Source organism: Lytechinus pictus, chromosome 8 (assembly GCF_037042905.1).
Source record: "Lytechinus pictus isolate F3 Inbred chromosome 8, Lp3.0, whole genome shotgun sequence".
In the NCBI taxonomy this organism is placed as follows: Eukaryota; Metazoa; Echinodermata; class Echinoidea; order Temnopleuroida; family Toxopneustidae; genus Lytechinus; species Lytechinus pictus.
The window spans coordinates 32,097,302-32,125,160 of NC_087252.1; the positions used below are offsets into that span (position 1 = coordinate 32,097,302).

At 34.7% G+C, this 27,859-nt stretch overlaps 1 protein-coding gene across 1 annotated transcript; it reads left to right on the forward strand.

Annotated features, from left to right (window-relative positions):
- The first annotated feature begins 395 nt into the window (after positions 1-395).
- Positions 396-27,540, forward strand: LOC135155277 (arf-GAP with SH3 domain, ANK repeat and PH domain-containing protein 2-like). The gene is made up of 5 exons (XM_064104213.1): positions 396-586; positions 24,542-24,579; positions 25,143-25,375; positions 26,947-27,060; positions 27,469-27,540. The coding sequence occupies exons 1-5, from the start codon at positions 396-398 to the stop codon at positions 27,538-27,540; spliced, it is 648 nt and encodes a 215-aa protein (XP_063960283.1).
- The last annotated feature ends 319 nt before the right edge of the window (positions 27,541-27,859 follow it).

Sequence of the window (27,859 nt, forward strand, 5' to 3'; positions counted from 1 at the left end):
ACTATTATTATTTACAAATAATGAAGTATTACTTGGAATTATATACAAATAATTAGAAATGTTATTTTATATAATAGTAATTATTTACAAATAAAATGTAAATTATATATAAATAATAGTTATTATTTAATAAATAATGATTATATAACAAATAATTGTTCGATATAATATTGGTACAATCGGCGCCTCATAGAAACCTCGGATGGATTTCTAGTCCGAGGAGACGACTGTAGTTAGACTTCCTTGTATTGTGTGTTGGGTCTTTTGCACGCCATGCCAGCAAGAGACTATACCAGGGCTTGCTCTTTTGGTAGTCTGGTTGGTCTGGAAGCGGACGGTTCTGAATCTTTAGCAGACGGCTGGTGGTCCGGAGCAGACAGGTTGGTCTGAAGCGGATGGTTGCTGGTCTGAAGCAGACAGTCGGAGGTCTGGAGCAGACAACGGTGGAAACTACAAGCAGAGCCAATGGGTATGGTCGTGAGAGCCTGACTGCAGAAGGATCCATACATATGGTCGAAGAACCAGACGTAGTTTCCGGTACTGAACAGATGTCAGTGGTTGCAGTACGGACTCAGACGTGGTCGCGGTATTGAACAGACATGGTTGCAGTACGGTCCAGACGTGGTCGCGGTACTGAACAGACGTGGTTGCAGTACGGTAACAGACGTGGTTGCGGTACTGAACAAACGTGGTTGCGGTACGGAATTAGACGTGCATGGCTGCAGTACTGAATGCAGTCGTGGTTGCAGTACGGAGTAGACGTGGTTACTGGTCTGAAGCAGACAGAATGAAGTCTGGAGCAGACGACGGGGGAACCCATACCTTTGGTCGAGAGAGCTTTAACTACACAAGCTAGATGCATATGGTCGGGTGAGCTGCAGGAGCTGACGGCAAAAAGTGTAGCCGTCTGGAGGTTGACTGGTGGTGGTACTGGCTGGTTCGAGGCTTGTGCAAGTGTTTAACTGCGGCAGTATATCTCTGCCAAACGGATCTGCGACTAAAAGTTTGGAAATCGACGTGGAAAAACGACCCGCCGGCGGCAGGCATCCTGACAAGAGCGAGCTAAGCGGACCACCCAACAGCCCCGCCAGTCGAATCCGTCACAGTATTCATTGTAGTGTCCCTATTTATTTTACACACTGTCATTTATGTCCTCTTCAGATTTCTTGCAACGTTAGTCTTCTTGGATAGAACCCTCAGGTCTGATTGTATTTTTTGTTTATCTTGCAATCAAATGTGCAAACTCATATAGAAAGTGGCATATTTAAAGGCACCATCTTATGCATTACTCACTGCAATTACCATGTTAATTGCATCATTGCTCAGATCACAGACAACATGTATTCCATCTATACTATACATAGAGCTAACCTATCATGTGAACCACAGGCAGATTAATTTCTTATGTTTATAATGATATTTCATGGAGCACAAAAATATCTGATACGGAACATGAATTAGACAGCCATATGAACTTTCCTCAGACATCACTTTCAGCTATTCAATCTTCAGTCAACCAACATGTTTTCAAAAATTTAGTAAATGAGGCCTGTTTATCGAGCATTTTTCCAGCAAAGCCTCTGAGGAATCACTTGTATTAATAAAGCATAACATGCCCGAGGTTGCTCTCTTAATAATTTTCCCCCCAAATATAGGTTTTCCCGTCCAATTTCAACAGAGTTGCATTTAAATTAATGAAAGGACGTTCAAATTCAAAATATTTCATCCACCCTCTGCACACACGGTTCATTTTCATTTATTCAGCATTCAATTCCGTTCTATATCAATCTTTTGAATTTTGTAGAAATTCAATTTAGAGAGAAATTCGTTCAAATTAATGGCCCAAAGGTGTCATTTAATTTCGCGACGACGAACTGATCGTTTAATTTCGCCTAAAATACCATTTTCAATTTCATTTATCGGCACACATATTTGCACTTTAAACGTCCAAATTCAGATAACATGTTTCTGTGTTCATTTTTTTTATTACGTTATACAATATTTTTTTTCAAACTTTACCCTAACTGTCTGTTTTTTCTGATCTTTTCAGTTAGAATCATTTTATTCCATTATGTTTGATAAAGACGTATTAAATGCATGTAACACTTATAGGATATGGTTGTGAATGCTTATTCTTTTAGTGATTGATGAGTGGGTGGGGGCACATTTTCCAGAGGAATTTGACGAGCGAAAAAAAGAAAAGAATTTTTTTTTTAAACCAAAGAATAACGGTATTTCGTCCACGAAAAAAATAATTGTGCCTCTGAAAGGGGGGGGGGGGCACGGGCCGGCTGTGCCCCCCTGGATCCGCCAGTGAGTGGGTGGATGGCCTATGCCAATGGTGGGTATTTTTTCTTCATTATCTTGTTCTTTTTTATCTTGCATAATTGTAATTTATATTCTTTTGGGAGAAGGGATAAGAAACATTGTATTGGCCATATAGTTATGAAAGTGGAACAAAAACGAGTTGCTGTTCCGATGATGGTTTGTCAGATGGATGATACATTTCAGTAAAATTGTAAACATCCAATTTAGAAGTAAACCCATTTCCATAATTATTCAAAATAAGTAAAAACAACAACAATGAAAAACACTGTCCATATGATTGCATATTAATGATTTTGAATTCCTAAACGTTCGCAAGGAGGGTACATTTGATCGTTCTTTATACATGTTTAAATGAGATAACCATGAAAGCGCGTGCGAAAATAATTAAACTGAATTAAGTATTTGGCTATTTAAATGCTGATCTGATAGGTCATTCAGATTAGTTGCAAATTGAATTATTACATCATTAAAATGGTTGAAATTTTGACGAAATTATACATTATACAGATACATGATTACAACAAAATTTCAGTATTTGGAACATTTATTATGTTCTTCTCATGCACAGCTTTCTTTATTCCACGGGAGATCATCAAACCACTTCTGTAAATGGTACCACTAGATTGATTACTAAAAACCTTTGTATGGTATGATACGAGAGTTGATTCTAGCATGAATATAAACATTCATGAGAGCGCTCTTGGAGTTGGTGTGTGTCAACTTGTATGTATTACAAAAGTTATTATGATTTATAAATTACCAATCTGTATTGATTTCCAATCAATCTCAATTGTCCATCTTTTCCCCAACCGGAACATAGCTCTTTTGTGAACACTTATCCAATCATTTGACCAATGATTACATTGTACTAGAATACAGTTCTTTTAGAGGTGCCTCTCCTTGTCAGTTTAAAAAGCAAATATTTATGTCTCAATTTTCAAATCCACTCAGCTGACCAATCAGGAATGTGATGTAAATATTGCAACCAAACAGCTCACTACAATGAAGAGCAAATGTTCATTGTTATTACAATCTAATTTACCCCCAAAATTTGCATTTCTAAGTTTGTGCATCACATTCACTTGATTACCTATCAAATATGTATTGCAATCAACACAGCTGTCCGAAGTCACAAACTGAAAATTTACAGCAAAGCGCTTGTTACATGCATCCATATTAATTCATGGCATGCTCTTGCCAGGCAATATACCAAACGTTTCTCATTATCTATTAAGATTGGACTATTTAACATGCAAAATACATATAGAGTAAGGTTTATTCACCTAGTAGATTTTTTGGTTTCATTCATATTTTCTTTTCGCCACCCCCCCCCCCCATAATCACGGCCCACCCTTTAACCATGTTTTACAATAAAAAGAAATGAATGTTTTAATGACCATTAATTAAATTTCTGTCTTTTAAACTTTTTTAACCAGTTTTATTTTGTTTTACATATTTTGTTTTCCTTTATGAATTTGACATAAATTCATTACTTCATTTTGGAGCTTACTGCATGTCAATGTCATTTTATGGATTTTTCAAGCATATTTAATTCATTATAGCAGCTTTAATATCACTGGCGTAAATCCGTGTTGATGGGTGGGGGGATGACTGAAATATTTTGTCATTTTTTTTGCAATCATGTTTTTAGATATTCAAGGAATGGTCATTGATATTTCCACAGTGGCGTACCGTGGGTCACGGAATGGGGGGGGGGGGGGGGGGGGGGGGCATCAGCTAAATTTTTGAATCACTGAGTGAGCGCGCTCAGTTGCCAGTTATTCTGACCTAATAGAGACATGGACAATGTCATTAAAGGGATATGTATCTCACTGATCAAATAATGCGAGCGCGAAGCGCGAGCTGAATTTTTTTATACTCACACCTAAAAAGGGACATTGTAATCAAATTTGTGTAATCATGATAGGTACCTGTCTCGCTAAACAATGCGAGCGCGAAGCGCGAGCTGAAGTTTTTGTATATTTTGACCCCAAACAGCGAGATTTTACGGAATATATTTTAGGAATCCATTAAGAGCATGCATATCTCACCATAGTCATCTAATGCGAGTGCCAAGCGCTTGCTGATTTTATCAGAATTACATCTGAACACATAAAACACATTTTGTAGTCATTGCAATCATGATTATCATACGCATCTCACTAATCAAATATTGCGAGCGCGAAGCGCGAGCTGAAAATTTAGATAGTTCAGACCTGAAGTGGACATTCTAAGGTTTCTTTGTAGGAATTAACTAGGACCATACGTATTTCATTAACCAAATGATGCGAGCGCGAAGCGCGAGCTGAAAATTTTTTATATTCAGATCAGAAGAAGGGACATTTTAAGGATAAGGAATTCATGAAGAGCAGACATATTTCACCAATCCACTAATGCGAACGTAATCACAGACAGGAAATGTTTCATATATTTTGACATTCGATCTTGATCGATCCCTTCCCAAAGACCCCAACATTGATGAATTGGAAGAAACGGGGGTTTCTCTTCAATGTTATAATAAGGACATAAGTATTTCGTTTGGAAATGGTGAACTGGCTCTTTATTTGCATTTTATGATTCAATAAAATTGTTTTATTTGTTAAGCGGTATTTCAGGAAGAATTTTCACCAATAAACAAATTATCTTTTGTGATTTTTTTTCATTTCTTTCGTAAAAAATGGGGGGGGGGGTGTTTGTACAGGCCACCCCCCCCTCCTCGAAAAGTGGGGGGATATATCCCCCCATCCCCCCGGGATTTACGCCAGTGTTTAATATCCATGTACTTGAATCAATACCTTGCATTTTATTCATATGATATGGCTGATGGAACTTGTTTTGATGAATATAGTTTATAGTTTTAATACCTTTTCCTTAACTTTTCTTCATATACATCTCATAACGTTCTGTAAATGCTGCAATATTGGAGTATGTGAGTAAAAATGAATAAGGGTCTGCCAAATATACCAATCAGCATAAGGTTATTCACCTACGTCATAGGTCACATGGTAAGGTCAAAGGTCATTTTCAGATCAACATTAAAGTTTATGTGCAAGACTCTCTTATGACACCTAACTCCGCAACCGCAAGGCACTTTTCAACCAAACTTGGATTGTAGATGTTGTTAAGAGACCTGCATGCCATACTGCAGTCGAAGGTCACATGGTAAGGTCAAAGGTCATTTTCAGGTCAACATTAAAGTTTTTGTGCAAGACTCTCTTATGACACCTAACTCCGCAACCGCAAGTCACTTTTCACCCAAACTTGGATTGCAGATGTAGTTAAGAGACCTGCATGTCATGCTGCAGTCGAAGGTCATATGGTAAGGTCAAAGGTAATTTTGAGGTCAATGATATTACACATAACTCTGCAACCATTAGTCACTTTTATACCAGACCTGCATGTTGTTGTGTTCGGAGGTCACATGGTATGGTCAAAGGTCTTTTTGAGGTCAACATTAAGTTTACGTTAAAGACTCTTATGACAAGTGTTATTCTATCTCAGTCATTTCACAATGAAGTTTCGATACAATTCTGTTGCGTGCCCTCGCAAACATGAAATTTCTGGATATTTTCATAAGTGGGCGAGACACGAAATCAACTATGTCTTGTCTTATTTCATTTTTTATCATTTTTTCAATAATCTATTATTTTTTATTGAAGACCTTTACAGTTTCAAATTCAATGACATCAACTCATGTGTACTAATGATCATTACAGGATTGAAACAAACTTTCATGTCATATGTATTTTTATATTTGCCTTTTCCAGGAATCTTAGGTACTGAAGTACAAGAAGCAGGTAGAAAATGAGGTTCTTCATTTGCTTTATTGGGAAAGATTTTTTTTTTTAAATGGCATTCATCAATTCAATCATCTTTCGTATATTCTTTGTTGCATTTTCTTTTCAAATAATGGTTTGGATATCTTTAAAAATTAAATTACAATAAATGAGCAATTGATAAAAAAGGAAATCAATAAGAGGCTCAGGTGAAATAACCGTTCTAAACACAGGGCCTATCTGAAACTAGGTTGAATTAAAACTCTGGTCCAAATTGGGGTTTAACCATGGATAAACAAGTGTGAAGCAAATCTCTGTAGGAGATTCAAATTATATGATGAGGGAACAGAAATGTGCAATGTAAACAAAGTTCTTACCTTTTTGGCTTCCATAAATTATTAGAACAGAGTAAGACCATTGTCTTAAAAATGAAAATGAAACTGCTCATCATACTATGAACAATGCTATTTTTGCCATTTTTTTTCCTTTTTCAAGAAGCGAATAAATAATACATGCGATATATTAAAAGTATAACCTTCATTCTTATGTTGATAAGAATGTTTTAATTATAACATGCTTTCAAAAATCTGCATCATGTTAGCTTTTACTCTTAGTTACTTGGATAGCTATTTAATTAAATGAAATCAACTGCTTTCATACTTTAGATATAATGCGGAAAGGGTACTATAATCTTTGCATTTAACTTATATCTTTAGCTCAGCCGCATAGTAGCAGGAATTTCGATAATTTGGATTTATAAAGCTTTTTTTTTCATTTGCCCCTTTGATATTGATTAGAATAGACAAAATAACTACAATACCATCACTTATAATTTGTATTTTATATCTCTTTTGAAATAGAGCCATAGACCTATCACATTCAAACCAAATATATTTTTAGAAACTTTGCAAATAGATTACCCTTATTGGTTCACAGTTCAATTTTTTTCAGTAGTTTCAGAGGTGGTTGTCATTTAGCTATCTAGGGTACTTTTAAAATGTATCATTGGTTTGATTCGTTGGGTTTCAAAGGGTTTTCAGATAAGTGTACAGGTATTCAGATTCCCTTTTCGAGAAAGGTTGTAAAGACTTACAAGTAACCAAGTTAAAGGAAAATATGGGTTGAAGTATAATTTACACATGATATCGCTTATGTCTAATATTTCTGAAAAGCTTGTAAGTGAACCATAGGTTGGTATACTTTAAGAATCAAAGTCTTATATTAGAGGTTTGGATCTCTCATCAAAGTTTCTAAATTGATTTATAATTTATATAAGTTATTTATAGATATGTAAATCTTTTTAAGGATCAAGTCCACCCCAGAAAAATGTTGATTTGAATAAATAGATAAAAATCAAACTGGGAAAACTCTGAAAATGTTATTAAAATCGAATGTAAAATAAGAAATTTATGACATTTTAAAGTTTTGCTTATTTCCCACAAAAACAGTTGATGCACAATTCATTAACATGCTAATGAGACTGACTATTTCTTTTGGTTTTTATTGTTTGAATTATACAATATTTCATTTTTTTCAGATTTGACAATAAGGACCAACTTTACTGAACTATGTAGTATTAAAACAGTGCTATATTTTAATTTTTTTTTCACTTCACAATTAGAAGAACATTAGAATATTTCATATTTCATAAAACAAAAGAAATAGTGAGTGGATGACGTCATCAGTCTCCTCATTTCCATACCAACCAGGATGTGCATGTAACTGTTTTGTGAAATTAAGCGATACTTTAAGATGTTAAAACTTTCCTATTTTACATCCGATTTTGATGAAATTTTCACTGTTATGCTTGCTGAAATTTTCTCTTTTTATTCAAATCAACTATTAGTTGGGGTGCATAAAACTTATTAGTAGTGTATGATAAGGCTCTTCATGTTTTCTTTTATTTCATTTTGTGCTTTTTATATCTTATCCATCTGGTTTTGCAATGTGTGGGCAAAGTACACATTTTTTTGTTAGCTTTTCTTTTCGACTATGTATATGTATCGTTATTAAGATTATATAGCCATAAACGATATCAATTATGTAATCTCTAATCTCAGGCTAAGCAAACAATTTTTTGGGAGGTAGTTTTATGATTTGGTGTGACATTCGGATAAGTACTTGTTACACAAATGCAGATCTATGCTAATTAAGACTTAACATCTTGACATGCTTCAAGCTGTAATGATTATAAGACTATCATCTCTTTTCTTTTCCACGCATGATGCATTATCGTGTATGAAGAGCAAATGTAATTGTATTTTGAAATTCAATTTTCTTACAGCTAAATCTTCAGATTCCTCTTCCTCTTCATCATCTTCCGCTCTGCCTCCGATTCCAAAGTCAAATAGTCAGGTTAAGCAGATGAAACAATCCCTTGCGTAAGTATTCTTTTCTTTTTTCACTTTTTGCTTTCTTATTTTTAATTGATTTTTTTTCCAACATCATGTATTTTTATCCATTTCTTCTTCTTTTCCTCTTCACGTTTTTGTTTTCTACTTCTTTCTCCTTATTCTTCATCTTTCTCCTTCCATTGATTTCTTCTCTTCTTCTTGTTCTTGTCATTTTTTCGTAGTATCCTAATTTTCTTCTCAGTTGTTTTTAACTTGTAATTGTCTTCTCTTTCTCATTTTTGTTGCTGTAACTTCTTTTTTTTTGTTTACATGCCCCATCCCCTTTGTTTCTCCATTTCTTCATTAGTAGCTTCGTTTTCCCATTTCCCATTGAGACATTGTGTTTCTCTTCCAAAAGTTTCATATATCTTTATTTCTACCTTTTCACAATTTTCTCTTTTCTTCTCTGATAGATATTTTTTTCTCTCTTTGTACCCTTTTTCTTCTTTCTTCATTTCTATTCATGTTTTTGCATCATTCATATACTTAATTTCCCTTATTTTTTTTTCTTTATTGTATATTCACTGTTCTTTATATGAATTGTATTTTCCACTTAACTGTCTGTATCATGTAAATATCCATATTTTTCTGCATTCTGTTTCTAATCCATCCATCTGATAAAGGCCCATTCATGAATGTATTTATCCTTCCAGCTAATCAGAGCTGACCATCAAGCAAATATTTAATTTTAATATCTAATTGATTTGATACTGACCTAGCTCCTATGATAAGAAGAAACATACATTTACCTTCTAAAAATTTAGTTAAGTCTATTTGTATTTTTGTATTTATATAATCATTTTTATTATATCTAATACGCGAAAGCGGATGAATTTTTTTGTACATCTAAGGCAGTGCATACTTAACTATGTAATTTGCTCAATTCATCTAACAATTGTCCTGTAGATATTAGTGGAATGATAAAAAAGAAAGATAACCCTTATTTAGCATGATCAAATAAATTCATCATCGTAGATTAGGCTTGGAAAAAAAGAGCTTAGTATAATTCATTTATTTGGCTTACACGAATGTTAACAATATTGAAACTTGGGTAAATTTAATTATGTACATAAATGTAGGAATCTCATATGTCTTCCAATTGCAACAATGTCAAGTGTATTTTTTAATCACAAATAAATCACAAATATGCATCCCATGTACGTTCAACACATGTGTGTGGAATGTAAATTTGGTGTTCATATACTGCATGACATGGCATCACAACATCTCATCACCTTAACCAGATATTAATGTTGACTTTTGATAATGGATTATTGTCATTTACAAATTCTTTGAACAAAATTGCTTGAGGTTCTTACACTTCTACATGTGTATTAAAAAGATTTTATTTTGATTGAAAAGATTTACATTTGTTTATTCAATTAGAATTATTATTTGTATCTTCAGCTGAAAAATTGAATAAAAATTAAATTTTCAAGATCAATTTGCAAGGTTGTTACCGTTCTTGCCAAAGGTGATGATGTACAGGAAGCCCATTGTATGTACCTATCCTTTTATCCATGACAATGACCCCCATGACCCCTAATAATCCTCCCTACTCCTCCAACTTCATGTCTCGACAAACAGCTTGAAAAATAGACGAGCTTCATACTCCCAGTCCTACGGCCGCTGGTAATCACTGCATCCGTATTTGATCTATTGGCTAATTCCATACAAGAAAAGTTACAATTCATTTTCCAACCATCTTTTGGCATTCAGCTTCAATATCATGCATGATTCCCACAACGTCTACTTGAAATGATACAAAAGCAGATCATGAAAGAAAGTGTTATCGATTTTAAACTCCATATCGTACTCATTTGCAAGATGTGTCTTGCCAACCCAGCACAGTTGCAGTGTGCAGCTTACTGTAGTCATGAAATGGCATAGACATCATGCACAAGTGTTTAGCTGTAGGCCTGAAGAGGGTTTAGACATAGCCTCTTGTCGAGGCCCTGTCGGCTGCTTTCCGAGCGAACATGGCGAAGCAAGGGAGAGAGCGAAGCAGAGCGCCGCGAGACAGGGCCTCTTGACATCTGGGCCGAATTTCACCGACTTTCTTTTGTTAATTTATTGTTTTTACCAATATACCGACCAAAAACTAAAAACTGGTCGGTGAAAATCATCCAATGAGAGCGCGGGCTGCTATGACGTCATATTGAATATTCATGAGCTCATCTTGAATGGCGACCCGTGGATTCTTGGCGAAGAGTGACGACGAAATATCAAAGAGCATTGAATATGCCTCTAAAATGCTATATATTGACCGATTTAAGGATTTGCAAGTCGATAAAATTAAATCTGCACTGAGAGGACGAGATGATTTTGTAAATCTACTCACATGATATGGACAAAATGTTATCTTTCATGCGATTCCACTATGTGTCGATTATCTATCTCCGCGGTGCAGTGAGGGAATGCTGGAGTAGAGTTGTTTCCCTTGACTCGAGTCTGACCAGCGGCTGACCAGTATCTCCAGGGAAGTTTCGGGGCGGTGATGGGTCTTTTACGGCCAGTACTAGTAGTAGTAGTAGTACCACTGCTTGTAGCATTTTGCTGGTTATATCCCCTTTAGTGTCCCGCAATTAATCCCCTGCAGAATAGTGGACTACTATAGTATTCCGAACCCCGGACGAAACAGCTTCGACATTTCATTGGTTTACTAGGTGACCGGCGATATTACAACTCATGTATATTCATTAGGAAGACGTTCCTCATGAATATATAATTCAGCCCAGATGTCAAGAGGCCCTTGCTCGCGCCAGGCCTAATTCTAGGAAAGCCCTCGCTTCGCCTGGGAAGCAGCCGCCAGGGCCTCGACAAGAGGCTAGTTTAGACATGGCTTTTTAATGAAGGGTAACTTTGTTAGAATGACCTTCTGTCTTGCACAGAGATTTTAAATTCCAAACCGCTGAATGATGCTATTTTCTTGTAAAGTAAAGTCTTGAAAAAGCTTTTAAATATGATTTTGCTACAGCAAAGTTTTATTTTTATTTTGCACCTTTTGAAGCAGTGAAGAAATTGGATGTTTTACAAGTAAATTGCCAAGTGATGCTTTTACATGTTAATTGAAATAATGGTGTGACAGTCTATTTTCATTATTATGCATACATTTATATCTGAATATGCCAAAGGTACAAAATGGCACTTCAAAATATCGTAAATCCCATAGCGTTGCAATTATTTTGGCATGTTAGAGTTATGCCTACTAGATTCTGTAAATACATAGGCTTTGTACAGGGACAATGCACTTCAAACTGACAACTGGTTAATTTGGTATCCATTTGAAACCGGCTATGAGCAAATTATCAAGACATACACTTTTCTCAAATACACATGTAAAATATAACAATGCCTTATACAGTGCGTCCCACAAAAAACGAAACCGAGATTTACAGATGACTTATCCTTAATCGCAAATACAATAGACAAATGACCTATCATTGTAAAGCGCAGGGTCTCCTCTTTCATTTGTAATAACTTCGATTATTCTTCATTCGTGCATGAGTGAGCAAAACCAATTTGAAGAAATGAAACCAAAAAGTCACTTGGTGGGCGGTGTCCGAGTTTCAAAAAGAAAATCACGTTTAAAAAAGTTTAATATCTGCTCTTTAATTTGATACCTGAATTACAGAAAACGGTCAAGAAATAACAAAGTTCTGTTTCCAATTCCAATAATTTCATAAAGTGAAGAGGTTTTACAGGATAGCTTTTAGACTTACTCGACACTCCGTTTTGTTGACGATCAGCTTCGGTGGGAAACCGGTGAAAGCACGTATGTTTCATGAAATTATGGAAATACAAGCGTTATTTCGAAGAAACATAACTTTGTTATTTCTTGAACATTTTCTGCAATTTAGCTATCAAATTAAAGATCACATATTGAACCTTTTAGGCATGTGATTTTCTTTTTGAAATTTTGATACCTCCCCCGCCAAATGACTTTTTGCTATCCTTTCTTCATATTGTTTTTACTCACTCAAGCGAGGATGAAAAAATCTTGTATGTTATACCAGCTAGGAGAGGATATTCTAAGCTTTACAATGATAGGTCATTTTTCTATTGTATTTGTGATTAAGTTATGATAAATTATCGCTAAACCTCGGTTTCGTTTTTTGTGGGACGTAATGTTCTTACATGTGCAGTCATCATCCCAATTTTTAAAAAACCGGTATAAAATGCATGTCATACAGATGATTAGAAGTAATTAAGTAGGGCCTCAAGAATAATCAGTTAACAGCTCTAATGAAGACACACTTTCAAGAAACCCTAATTATGATTTCCAAGCTACTGCAAGCTGCAAAAAAAGTGAAGGCATGAATAATTTGATTATTTTTCTGTTTTAGACTTCTTTATCTTCAGCTTTCTTGTGCATGTTGCTACTTTCTATTGCTCAAAAGCATTTCAGAATCCCAGTTGATGATCGTACGCATCATCACGTTCTCTGCTCTTTATGCTTGTTAATGTTTTGTAACAGCCAACGTTTAGTTTTAAATTTCAAAATTTGATATCCTTGTCAGTTAAAAAGAAAGATTGTATTAGTTTGTAAAACGTTCATGAAAGTGCTTTTTATAGATTACACGTTTTGTTAAAGTTTACTTTATAACAAAATAAACAAATCAGGTTTCCAAAAGTTCATTTGTCTTGATAAACATCTCTTCACAAGAATGTTATTAGAAAAAAATTTAACGGATATAAATTATCTTCTTTCTTTTAATTTTAGCATTCTGATAAATTAACTACAATATATTTATTAAGAGGATGGATGTGTAACTCAGAGAGGCTGCAAAATCAGATTTAACAGTTCTATTATTTTTTGCAAAAAATCAATGAAAATTAAATAATGGTAATATACCCTTGCTTTTTTAACAGCTTAATACTGCAGTATTTTTCAAATCTAAAATAAGTTTATTGTTTGTTGCATTTTGATCCCCGGGGGGGGGGGGCACTTACATGGACGAGTGGATACCATGCGCGACCCAAAAAACACGTAAAAAAGATGTCTTTTTCAAGATAGCGCACGTTACGTACGTAACGTAATAAGGATGTCAAAAACACTAAAATAATGAAAAAAGGGTATCTATTTTCGCTAGGAAAGCTACGTGTTTAGGGTCAAATTTGCGAGGGTACAATAACTTAAAAGACAAGTCCAACCAAACAAAAAAATTGATTTTATTAAAAAGAGAAAAATCCAACAAGCATAACACTGAAAATTTCATCAAAATCGGATGTAAAATAAGAAAGTTATGACATTTTAAAGTTTCGCTTAATTTAACAAAACAGTTACATGCACATCCTGGTTAGTATGTAAATGAGGAGACTGATGACGTAATCCACTCACTATTTCTATTGTATTTTATTATACGAAATATGAAATATTCTAATTTTCTCCTCATTGTCGAGTGAAACAGTGATCAATTCCTCCCTGAACATGTGATATTAGCATTGCCTAATACTATATGATTCGGTCAAGTCGGTCCCTATGGTCATATCTGTAAAAAATGAAATATTGTATAATTCAAACAATAAAAAACATAAGAAATAGTGAGTGGTGGACATCATTGACTGACTAATTTGCATGTCACTGAGTTGTGCATATCACTGTTTTGTGAAAAATAAGCGAAACTTTAAAATGCCATAACTTTCTTATTTTACATCCGATTTTGATGAAATTTACAGTGTTATGCTAGTTTGATTTTTCTCTATTTATTCAAATCAACATTTTGCTGGGGTGGACTTGACCTTTAAGACTAAAATGTTTTATGAAGGATGTACTTTTGCCCCAAGAGTTAACATTACGTGTTTAGAGTACGATTTGCACGAGATGTGAGGTGGGGCTGTACTAAACCCAATGATGTAGGTAAAACCGACGACCGATTGAAATATCGCTGTACTTGTTTAGGGGTCCAATTCAGGGAATACTTGCCAAGAGTATCGTTTTTTTTACAATACTTGTTAAGGGTAGGGTTTTACACGCCAATACTTGTTAAGGGGTGCATTTTCAGAATAAGGAAAATACGTGTTTAGGGTGCTTTTCGAGACCCCATGGTCGCGCATGGTATCCACTCGTCAATGGAAGTGGCCCCTCCGGGATTTTAATACCTAATATCTAATATTGGCTTCATTTGCGTTTCAGATGTTTGTACTTTTCAATGTTTTCTTTTTTATGTAAAAATAGTACATTATTTAGTCTATTGAACTGATGGAATTATCACTTTTATAAACCATTTTAGTAGAGCGGATAAGACGAACAATTGTGCAAATTATGACTAAAGCATGAAACTTTCACAAGTATTAGTATATGCTGTAAGATTTATTTTAAAGATGGGAGGTAAATTTATAAATGACATTTTCGGCCGTTGCCATGGCAACGATTAATTTATCAAAAATAACATATATTCCCATGTAAATGGTATATAAACATGATATAAATGACCAAAATGATAATTTTCAGGCTCCCAATTGAAAACATATGAAATTTAGAGATATTCAAGATCACCAAGATAGTTCCAATTGGTCCGTTGCCATGGCAACGGCTTGTTTTTCCCAGAAAAATAAAAATTTTGATTAAAAAAACGTTGTAGAATATGATTTATCTTTAATTTTCCATAATTTTACAGTGTTAAACAAAGATATTTTGGTTGCTAAATGTATAAATTACATCTCAAGCCATTGCCATGGCAACCAAATAACATCTAATTTACAAAAATAACATGGTTGACAAGACAATGTACAGGTAGAAAATACAATTAATCGAGATGTTTGTGACTAAATTTATAAATAAAGCATCTTAAGCCATTGCCATGGCAACCAGATAACATCTAATAAAAAAAAACAACATGGATATGACAAGGTTATGGATAGGTGAAAAATACAACGAAAATTAACTTAATGTACATGCATAAGGTTTGACCTACTCAATTTATTTAGGGAAATAATACAGTGAGTGTTCTGCATGAACTAATTAGAATGATACAGATTGATGATGCCTTGGTAATACTTGAATTCAACGATAAATATCAATGTTGCAAATGGCCTGTTGCCATAGCAACGGATTTCTTTTTATCAGTTTTAATAAAAAAAAGGACTGTAGAATCTGATTTTTCTTGCATTTCCCCTAATCTTAGTGTGCTAAACATAGATATGTTTGATGCATAATGTATAAATAACATCTGAAGCTATTGCCATGGCAACCAAATAATATCTAATTTACAAAAAAATAATAATTTGGATGACAAGATTATGGACAGGTGGAAAATCAATTACAGATAACTGTGCGAAAGGCTTTGCCAGTCATTTAATTTTGAACAAACAACTGGATATTATTGTAACCAGTCTAAACGTATTTTTAAACCTTGAAACAAAAGTGTGAACACCAAAATCATTTTTCCTTTTTAATTAATGTTGCCTTTGTAATACTTGAATTTAATGATAAATATTATTATTTCAAATGTTCCGTTGCCATGGCTACAGCTCATTTCCCCCCCCCCCAAAAGTATCAGCAGCTTTGGTAAACAAAAACATTGTAAAATCTTATTTTTCTTTCATTTCCCCTAATTTTAGGGTGCTAAGCATATATATGCTTGCTGTTAATATATAGATAAGATCTTCAGCATGTCAAAACTATGCTAAATGACTTCTAGGCTGTCAGCAGTTTAGGGGGTGAATTATGGTTCTGACAGTTTACATATGCATTAATGGTATAGGCCTACTTTATCCCTAGAAGATCAGATAACACTAAGAATGCTGTTAATACTAAGAAGCTATAATTATTTCCATGCAAGTAAAGAAATTAATGTTAGTGAAAAAGAATGTAATTGATAATAATGTGAGTAAAATTGTAAAATTAAATTATTAAGGTCTTCTGGCAAACTTATTGTTTGAAAAAATTGAGGAAAGGTTGTGCATAAAAGATGGACCTCTTGTATGAATTTGGCAATCCTACCTCGAAGATATAGAAAGTTATTGTGTGTACAGCACAGCACAGTGCCAGTCATGGAAAGTTCATTGACCTTTGACCTTATTCAAATTCGGCTCACATTTGAACTTGACCTGCACCTTCAAGAGATGGACCTCTGTTATGAATTTGGCGATCTCACCTCGAAGCTATAGAAAGTTATTGTGTGTACAACATAGCAGTGCCAGTCATGGAAAGTTCATTGACCTTTGACCTTATTCAAATTCGACTCATATTCAAACTTGACATGTGCCTTCAGGAGATGGACCTCTGGTATGAATTTGGTGATCCCACCTCAAAGCTATAGAAAGTTATTGGGTGTACAACACAGCACAGTGCCAGTCATGGAAAGTTCATTGACCTTTGACCTTATTCAAATTCGACTCATATTCGAACTTGACCTGTGCCTTCAGGAGATGGACCTCTGGTATTAATTTGGTGATCACCCTCGAAGATATAGAAAGTTATTATGTGTACAACATAGCAGTGCCAGTCATGGAAAGTTCATTGACCTTTGACCTTATTCAAATTCGACTCATATTCAAACTTGACATGTGCCTTCAGGAGATGGACCTCTGGTATGAATTTGGTGATCCCACCTCAAAGCTATAGAAAGTTATTGGGTGTACAACACAGCACAGTGCCAGTCATGGAAAGTTCATTGACCTTTGACCTTATTCAAATTCGACTCATATTCGAACTTGACCTGTGCCTTCAGGAGATGGACCTCTGGTATTAATTTGGTGATCACCCTCGAAGATATAGAAAGTTATTATGTGTACAACATAGCAGTGCCAGTCATGGAAAGTTCATTGACCTTTGACCTTATTCAAATTCGACTCATATTCAAACTTGACATGTGCCTTCAGGAGATGGACCTCTGGTATGAATTTGGTGATCCCACCTCAAAGCTATAGAAAGTTATTGGGTGTACAACACAGCACAGTGCCAGTCATGGAAAGTTCATTGACCTTTGACCTTATTCAAATTCGACTCATATTCGAACTTGACCTGTGCCTTCAGGAGATGGACCTCTGGTATTAATTTGGTGATCACCCTCGAAGATATAGAAAGTTATTATGTGTACAACATAGCAGTGCCAGTCATGGAAAGTTCATTGACCTTTGACCTTATTCAAATTCGACTCATATTCAAACTTGACATGTGCCTTCAGGAGATGGACCTCTGGTATGAATTTGGTGATCCCACCTCAAAGCTATAGAAAGTTATTGGGTGTACAACACAATTGCTGACGACGACGCCGACGCCGGAAATAGTGATACCTATGTCTCGCTCCGCTACGCAGGCGAGACAAAAATGAATTTTGCTCGATACGTCATATCTGGCCCCCTCAAAATTACACTACTGATTTTGACGAAGAAAATTTTGAAATACTGTGATAATTATTAAAGTAACATATAAATCAATTCAACACGAAGTGTAATCTATTCACTGGTTATTTTACATGAAAAGTAGACTGGTCAATATAAGATCAAAAATACCCTTACTGGTTGAACGGTTGAAAATAATTTAAGCACTCCAGGGTAACAGGAAAATCCAAGATGGTGTCCTCACTGGCTGCCGTAGGCTAAAAATCAACAATTCATCCATTACTTGAAAAAACGGCTTTAATTTGGTTTCTATTCATTGGTTTTAAGGATCAAGTAGTACATTAGGCCAAGTTACAGGGAAAGCCAGTGGTCTGGACCTGGAATGTCCAAAAATCCAAGATGGCTTCAAAAAATTGAATCTAAAATGGTTGCTGATACCCAAAGCGGACGTAGCTCATTTCATATTGGCCTGGGGGATGTGATTTTGGTGTCTAAATAATTAGTTTCAAGAGTCTAACAATATTATGACAAGTTACAACGACAGTCAGGTATGTTCGAAAATCCAATATGGCTTCCAAAAATGATTCTAAAATGGCTGCTGATACTTAAAAGGGGAATAGCTCCTTTTATATACACCTGTGAGATATAATTTTGGTGTCTAAACTACAATTTTAAAGGTCAATAATACATTAAGACAAGCTACACGGACAGTCAGTGGTCTAGTATGTCCAAAATTCCAAGATGGCTTCCAAAAAAGGTGTAAAACAATGTCTAATGTTATTAACAAATAAACATAGTTTGTACAATATCTGTCTGGGGAATATGATTTTGGTGTCTAAACTATAATTTAAAGGGTCAAGTAATGCATTAGGACAAGTTACAAGGAAAGTCAGTGGTATGGTATGTTAAAAAACGCAAGATGGCTTAAAAAAAATGGGGTCTAAAATTGACTGTTGTTACTTAAAAATTGACATAGCTCATTCTATATACGCCTGTGAGATGTGATTATGGTGTCTAAACCATAGTTTCAAGAGTCAAATAATAAATTATGACATAGTTTGTTCAATATCTGTCTGGGGAATATGATTTTGATGTCTAAACCAATAAAACTATGGTTTAATGCATTCGAACAAGTTACAAGGACAGTCAGTGGACTGGTATGTTAAAAAATCCAAGATGGCCTCCAAAATGGGGTCTAAATTGACTGTTGTTACTTCAAAATGGACAATTAGTTCATTAATAATACCCATTGGGGATATGTTTTTGGTGTCTACACTAGTGTTTAAAGGGTCAACTAATACTGTACATTGTGTCAAGCTGAAATGACAGTCAGGTGTCAATTGTGTCCAAAAATTCAAAGATGGCTTGAAAAATGGGGGTTTTAATGTTACTTAAAAGTGGACATAGTACATTAAAAATACACCTGGGGATGTTATTTTTGGTGTCTACACTGGGGTTTCAAGGATGATACTTTGGGACTGGTTACAATATGATGTATAGTTGTCCATTTTGCCTAAAAAATCCAAGATGGCTTCCATAAATGGGTTCTGAAATGACGACTGTTACTTTGAAGTGGATATAATATCCACTTGTGAGAAATAATGTTGGTGCCTACATTCAAAATGCAAGTAGATAAGAGTTGGTAACAGCACCCATTTTGATGTAATTTTAAAATCTACCTTGGATTTTGGACAAAATTGAAAACTAACCATCCTTGTTACTTGTCCTAATGTAATAGTGGACCCTTCATACCGCAGTGTAGACACCAAAATAGACACCAAAATTGTTTCTCACAGGTTGATGTTGTATGAACTCTGATAATTTTTGAGGGATAGAAGTAATTTTAGATGCCATTTTGAAAACCCTCTTGGATTTTTTAGGCAAAATAAACAACTGGATATTATTGTAACCAGTCTAAACGTATTTTTAAACCTTGAAACCAAAGTGTGAATACCAAAATCATTTTTCCTTGGTGGATTTTAAGTGAACTATGTCAATTTTTAAGTAACAGACTCAGATTAGACTCCAATTTTGGGAAGCCATCTTGGATGTTTAGACATACTGGATTACTGACTGTCCTTGTAACTTTGTCCAATGTACATGATGTATTTACTGACTTTTAAAAACCATGGTTTAGAACTTTAGATATCAAAATAATATGCCCTTGGCAGATATTACACGAAATATGTTGATTTGTTAGTAGCAGGGGCTATTTTATATTCCATTTTTGGAAGCCACCTTGGATTTTTTAACATACTTGACCACTGACTGTCCTTTTAAATTGTCCTGATGTATTACTTGACCATTGAAACAATAGTCTAGACACCAAAATCATATATCGCAGACGGATATGAATGAGCTAGGTCCATTTATATATCAACAGCCATATCAAACTCCATTTTTGGAAGCCGTCTTAGGGTTTTGGACAAATCAGACCACTGGCTGTCCTTGTATCTAGTCCCAATGTACTACTTCACCCTTAAAACCATTGCATAGAAACCAAATTAAGCCACTGAAATTAGATGTTATTTGGTTGTCATGGCAATGGCTTAAGTTATTTGTATATCAACAGCAAACATAATGCTTTGCACCCTAAAATTAGAGGAAATTTATGACAAAATGCAGATTCTAAGCTGTTTTTCGATCAAATTTGGTACTTTTCTTGGAAAAAAGGAGTCGTTGCCATGGCAACGGGCCATATGCAACATTGATATTTATCATTGAATTCAAGCATTACCAAGGCAACCTCAAATTTTATCATTCTAAGACACAAATACGAAACACTGTAATCTTTGTTCAAAATCAATTGACTGGGTCAAACCTTAAGTTAATTGTTATAGATTGCAATTTCCACCTGTCCATTATTATGTCAGCCATGTTATTTTTTCAAATTAGATGTTATTTGATTGCCATGACAATGGCTTTAGATGTTATTTGTATGTTAACAGCAAACATATCAACTCTCACCCTAAAATTAGGGGAAATAAAAGAACAATCAGATTCTACACTCCTTTTTCTAATCAAAACTGGTACTTTTCTTGGGTAAATGAGCCGTTGCTATGGCAACAGGCCATTTGCAACATTGATATTTATCGTTGAATTCAAAGTATTACCAAGGCAACATCAATCTGTATCATTCTAATTAGTTCATGCAGAACACTCACTGTATTATTTCCCCTAAATTAATTGAGTATAGGTCAAACCTTATGCGGGTACATTAAGTTAATTTTCATTGTATTTTTTCACCTGTCCATAACCTTGTCATCCATGTCGTTGTTTTTTTTTATTAGATGTTATCTGGTTGCCATGGCAATGGCTTTAGATGTTATATTTATAAATTTAGTCACAAACATATCTCGATTAGTACCTTACAATTATTGAAAATGGAATGATGATCATACATGTATTCTACATTTTTATAAATATTTTTACCTTTCTATAGGGAAATAAGATGTTGCTATGGCAACGGGTCCTTTGCAACATTGTTTTTTTTAAGGTTTAATTCAAGCATTACCAAGGCAACATAATTCTTTTATCTTTATAAAGAACTCCTGCAGAACACTTTCTGTATTTTTTTGTTCAAATGAGGGGTTAAAACTCAAGCAAACAGATTAAGTCAATTCTACCTGTCCATTTTCTTGTCACGCATACATTCGTAATTCCGAAGCTTCGTTATTCCGAAGGTTCGGATATTCCGAAGGTTCGTATTTCCGAAGGTTCGTATTTCCGAGGGTTCGTTATTCCGAAGGTTCGTTAGTCCGAAAACGAAATGAGGTTCGTAATTCCGAAGGTTCGTTAGTCCGAAAACGAAATGAGGTTCGTAATTCCGAAGGTTCGTTAGTCCGAAAACTAAATGATTAACTAACCTTATTTCATTTTCGGACTAACGAACCTTCGGAACAACGAACCTTATTTCGTTTTCGGATTAACGAACCTTCGGAACAACGAACCTTATTTCGTTTTCGGACTAACGAACCTTCGGAACAACGAACCTTATTTCGTTTTCGGATTAACGAACCTTCGGAACATCGAACCTTATTTCGTTTTCGGATTATCGAACCTTCGGAATAACGCCACAAATGTTCGGATTAACGAACCCTTTTACGTTTTCGGATTAACGAACATCGAGGTATAGGCAATTTACGTGTTTCGGAATTACGAACCTTCGGAATAAAGAACCTTCGGAATTACGAACCTTTGGAATTACGAAGTGTAACCGTCTTGTCAACCATGTTATTCTTGTAAATTAGATGTTATTTGGTTGCCATGGCAATGGCTTGAGATGTAATTTATACATTTAGCAACCAAAATATCTTTGTTTAACTCTGTAAAATTAGGGAAAATTAAAGATAAATCATATTCTACAACGTTTTTTTAATCAAAATTATTATTTTTCTGGAGAAAAACAAGCCATTGCCATGGAAACGGACCAATTTGAACTATTTTGGTGATCTTGAATATTTCTAAATTTCATACGTATTCAACCGGGAGCCTGAAAATTATCATTTTGGTCATCTATATCATGTTTATTTACCATTTACATGGGAATGTATGTTATTTTTGATAAATTAATCCGTTGCCATGGCAACGGACGAAAATGGCATTTATAAATTTACCTCCCATCTTTAAAATAAATCTTACGGCATATACTAATACTTGTGAAAGTTTCATGCTTTAGTCGAAATTTGCACAATTGTTGTGATTTTTGGAGCTTATCCGCTCTACTATTTCCTTTTTTGCACTTGAACTTGTTCAGAAGACATAATTCTTAAAGCTTTTATCAGGGGCGGATCCAGCCTTCGCCAATAGGGGGGGGGGGGGGGGCCCGGATTTTTTTTCAGCCATATTTTCCCCGATCGGCCGCTCGATTTTTGGTTTCTTTGAAGGGGTAGTCCTAATAGTCACTTTTTAGCTTTATTCTTATTAATCAACATAAATACATGATCCTGATTTATATAATGCGAGCGCGAAACGCGAGCTAATTTCTTTGGGAAATCTTGTGCATTTTTTCCTAAAATTTGAACATTCTGGGCAATGTTTATTATCCTGAAAAAGATGTGTATGCAACTAAACAATTACTACGAACACGAAGCGCGAGCAGAAGTGAACTGATGGAAAAGGCACCTGTTAAAGACTGCATGCAGTTAGCCATGAAGTCGTTATATATTTTAAAAATCAAAAAATTCTAAGCACTTTTTGTAACTTAAACAGAATAGGTTTATAAACTAAACAATTAATGCGAGTGCGAAGCGCGAGCGGAAAAAACTGAGATTTAGACCTAAAAACGGGACACTCTATTCATGTTTTGTAAATCATGAAAAGAATGAGTAATAGGGGATCTTTCTACATTTATAATGAGAGCACAAAACACGAGCAGAAATTTTTTGATATTGTGATCTGAAACTGGAAATGATAATGTCCTTAGGACATTTCATCATATGAAAATGAAGACTGTCTTCCTATTCCTCTTGCTAAGCTCGAGATGCAACAAAAGGGACAATTCAATTATTAAATTAATATCTTATTCATTAATGCCTAATGAGGGCGCGAAATCTGATGATATGCCAGATGGCCTGAAAACTGGACATTTCAATCACTTTTGTAATTATATCTAGGATGCATCAGTTAATATGTTATTTACCATTAATGCGAGCGCAAATTGCGAGCCTAAATTTTTTTATACACTGTCATGAAAAGGGGATTTTAAGTAGTTTGTTGTATAATCAATATTGAGACATACCTCGCCAATCAAAATGCGAGCGTGCAGTGCTAGCTGATACGTTTTAACAATCAGACCTGAAAAGGGATATTTTGTAAACTTTATGAAATACACGAAAATAATAGGTACCTGCTAAATCCAAATTTGCGAGCGCGCAGCGCGAGCAGAAATCGTTAATATTCAGACCATAAAACTGACATTTTTACAGAGCACTTTTTAAATAATCAAAATAAATCACACCAAATAATGAATGTTCGCCAATTTCCGAGATGAAATATGTTTTGTATATTGACTTCCAAACTTGATATTTAAACTCCATAATGAACAAGATATGTAAATGAGCTAAAAGGCAATGCGAGCGCGAAGCGCGAGCGAACATTTTATTTTTAATGACATGAATGATTTTCTTAATTATTTTCCAAGTCTTCCCCTCATCTTATTTTATTCACTCATCTTCTTCCTCTTATGTTTCCCCTTCTTTTTCTCCTCTCTCCTCTCTCCCCTTCTTTTTCTTTTCTTTCTTTCTTTCCCCTTTTTTTTTCTTTTTTTGCTCCGCCAATAGGGGGGGGGGGGGGCGGGCCCCTCAGGCCCCCCCTGGATCCGCCTATGTTTAATGACGAATAAAGTACTACTTGTAGTTCTGTGACAAGTATTGTGACTTCAAATTTCAATTGAAACTGTGAGTCATTTATTTATATATAGGTGTGCACAAAGAAATTTCGTTTTAAACAATGTCCACTATTTAATATCTCTCAGTTAAATATTGAACAAGGTTCATTATAAGTCTGCCAGGAAACTGTCCGATTACTTCAATAGGATACAAAACGTAATGTAAAAGCTAATAATAATGCAAAATACAAATACTCATTATTTCATTCAACCCAAGCCTGAAAAAATACTTTTTTTGAAAGATAATACTAGCATTGAATACCATTCCTAAAGCACTCTCAAACCAAAGCAAATCAATATATATTACAAGTGCTAAGATTATATTAATCAATTGAAATGTGTGTTGAATATTGTCTTTTTAACAACAGCTCAACACGGCCACCGAGTGTTGACAGCCCTCCAGCAAGTAGGTCTTTCTTTATATGTCGTCAGTTGTTTCAAAGGAATGAATTATTTAAAGAAACAATTCATTTTCTATTATCAGACTTTCATATTGGAGCCAAGAAGATGTCAAGAATTTAATTATAAAGCAGAGTTGGTGACCATGATGTCCCATTTAAAAAAATGATATGAATTTGAATATTTATCATGCTGTTTTAGATATTTCACTATTTTGAAATTCAGTCATACACATTTTATGTGTCAACAATACATGTACTTTAACAGTTGATGGAATGCATGTTTGAAGTTGTATGTAAAAGCTACTATTCGAAGGAACAAAAATAAAATACATTTACTTACAAAAAACCGAAGAAAGAAACGAAATTAAAGAACCCTCCAAAAAAGAGATAATAAAAAAATTAATTTAAAAAAAATATATGAAAAACAGTTGGTCTATGAAATCTCCTAAATGTGACTGATATGGTATTGAAACAATTATCTGCTTCAATGTCTTGTAAAATATAACTGAAGAAATCGGCAAGAGATAACTATCAGTCACCTCACTTTCTCCTTTTGCCATTCATGTAGTTCCACCAAAGAAATTCCAGACAACTGACAGCAACGGGACGTTGGGTGCAAGTAGCAGACCCAGTTCCCAGGCCAGCTTCCAGTCTAATAGTAGACCAAACAGTCAGCAAGATCTACCGACAACACTCAGTAGTAGGTCTCAGAGTCGTCATGGTAGTTCTACCAACTATGCATCCAGTAGTAAGAGTAGTAGCAGCGGTCCACCAACCCCACCCCCAAGGGTTCCAAAGAGGGTGAGAATTGGGTGCTTTTCTTGGGCATGGAAATTCTTTAGCTGTGAACGTTACCTATGGTGATGTTGATGGTGAACAGTGTGGTTGTTATACACCTACTTCAGTTGAAATGGATTGGTTTCATGTAAATTGTTTATGATTGATTGATTGATAACGAATTTATTCATTCCAAAATTTCAACAAGGTTACAAAGTAAAGCAAAACATAATATAACATTATGAAATGAAATAGAAACCTTCTGAAAAGCAAAGCTTGTTGTTGAAGGTTTCCTTCAATAAATAAGACATATTAATGCAAAAAACGAAGTTCAATATATATATATATATACAGTGCGTCCCACAAAAAACGAAACCGAGATTTATCGATGATTTATCATAACATAATCGCAAATACAATAGACAAATGACCTACCATTTTAAAGCTCAGAATCTCCTCTTTCATCTGAAATTACTTAGATTATTTCTCATTCACGCATGAGTGAGCAAAAACAATTTGAAAAGGGGATACCAAAAAGTCACTTGGCGGGCCGTATCTAGGTTTTAATAAGAAAACCACATTTTAAAAAAGTTCAATATCTGCTATTTAATTTGATACCTCAATTACAGAAAATGGTCTAAAAATAACGAAGTTCTGGTTATTTGAAATAATGCTTGAATTTCAATAATTTCATAAAATGAAGAGGTTTTACAGGCTAGCGTTCAGACTCACTCGACACTCCGTTTTGTTGACGATCAGCCATGCATTAAGTCTTTTGTTACCGTGCGATAGCTCCTGTGGGAAACCGGTGAAAACACGTTTATTTAATGAAATTATGGAAATACAAGCATTGTTTCGAGGGATCATAACTTTTTTACTACTTGACCATTTTTTGTGATTTAGGTATCAAAGAAAAGAGAAGATATTGAACTTTTTAGTCATGTGATTTTCTTTTTGAAATTCAGATACCCCCCGTCAAATGAGTTTTTGGCATCCTTTCTTCGAATTGTTTTTGCTCAATCATGCGTGAATGAGGAATAATCTAAGTAATACCAGATGAAAGAGGAGATTCTAAGCTTTACATTGGTAGGTCATTTGTCTATTTTATTTATGATTAAGTTATGATAAATCATCGCTAAATCTCGGTTTCGTTTTTTTCTGGGACGCACTGTATATATAATATACAAATCATATCTTTCTTGTTGAAGTTCAAAATATTATTAGATTAGAACTTATTTTTTTAAATTCTTTGATCGGATTTGATTTGAATGTTTCCTTTGAGTTGATTTGATTAGATTTGACTTTGATTTGAATTTAGTTTGTATTTGATATAAAGTTTGGACTTGTTTCGATACTTGTAACGATATGATACTCCTTCACATTGTTCTTTTCTGATTTAGAAACCAAAATCAGTTAGGTCATGATGCGGTTAATGAAGCAAAGAATTCAAAATTGAATTAATTTTAATTGATTTCAATTTGACATGATGTCCTTACCCTTTCTGTTAAAGAAACCGAAAAGAGTAAGGATGCTAAGATGAACTCACATTTGCCAAGGACAGATTTGATGTCCTTTTCTCTATGCATGTTTTATAGAGACCAAAGAGAGTGCGGGCGGTGTATGATTGTCAAGCCGATTATCCAGATGAACTCACGTTTGAAGAAGGCGAGACTATAGTAGTGACAGAGGAGGCTGATGCAGAGTGGTGGGTGAGTAATCACAAGGAGAATCAAAGGCAAGAATGAAATGAAGAAACAAAGATAAACAATGAAAGAAGGAGATGAAGTAGGTAGTAGGTAGAACTAGAAGGTGGAAAAAGGCCACGAGAAGAAAACAAAAGAGGATATGTAGGAGAAAGAGGAGGTTCAGAATAATTCGGTGAAGAAGAAGTGAGAGAATTATAGGAGGACGCCCCCCCCCCCCAAAAAAAAAAAAATAATAATAACAATAAATAAATAAATAAATGAATGAATAAATAAATAGGAGGAAAAAACAAGCAAGAAGGAGAGAGTGATGAAAAAGGAGATGGAGAATGATACTTAATTTCAAGAAGAGAGAATGAGAATAAAAAAAAAATTCACTGACACCATTTGCATCTGTATCTTCCTATTTTCCAGATTGGAGAGATAGAAGGCACACCATCACGGAGAGGGATGTTCCCTGTGTGCTTTGTTCATGTTCTAAAATGACGAATGCTTGCCACTTCCAGTCCCATGCACTCCAATCTGTGTAGTCTTCTATCTTCACATTGGTCCACCCACTACATTTGATGTCATATATTGCATAGTATACATACAGAATTACCTGAACTCGGTAGACTAATTTAATATGCTTTCAATGTGGAAGAGAGTAAGTTTCAAAATTTAATCTTGTCACAGCACAACTCTCATATTGTGCATTTTCCTAGATTTAAATGTAGTGGAGAATCTGTGACTGTCATGAATGAGTGCTAGAAACTTACATGTCTAGAATTTGAATCAGTAATATTTGTATACACAATATATTTCT

Bases quoted from the DNA above. Each gene is read 5' to 3' on its own strand.
- LOC135155277 (XM_064104213.1), top strand. From the start codon at position 396: ATGGTTGCTGGTCTGAAGCAGACAGTCGGAGGTCTGGAGCAGACAACG. The intron at 24,580-25,142 runs GTAGGTCTTTCT...CCATTCATGTAG, and splicing joins TGTTGACAGCCCTCCAGCAA to TTCCACCAAAGAAATTCCAG. The intron at 27,061-27,468 runs GTGAGTAATCAC...CCTATTTTCCAG, and splicing joins AGGCTGATGCAGAGTGGTGG to ATTGGAGAGATAGAAGGCAC.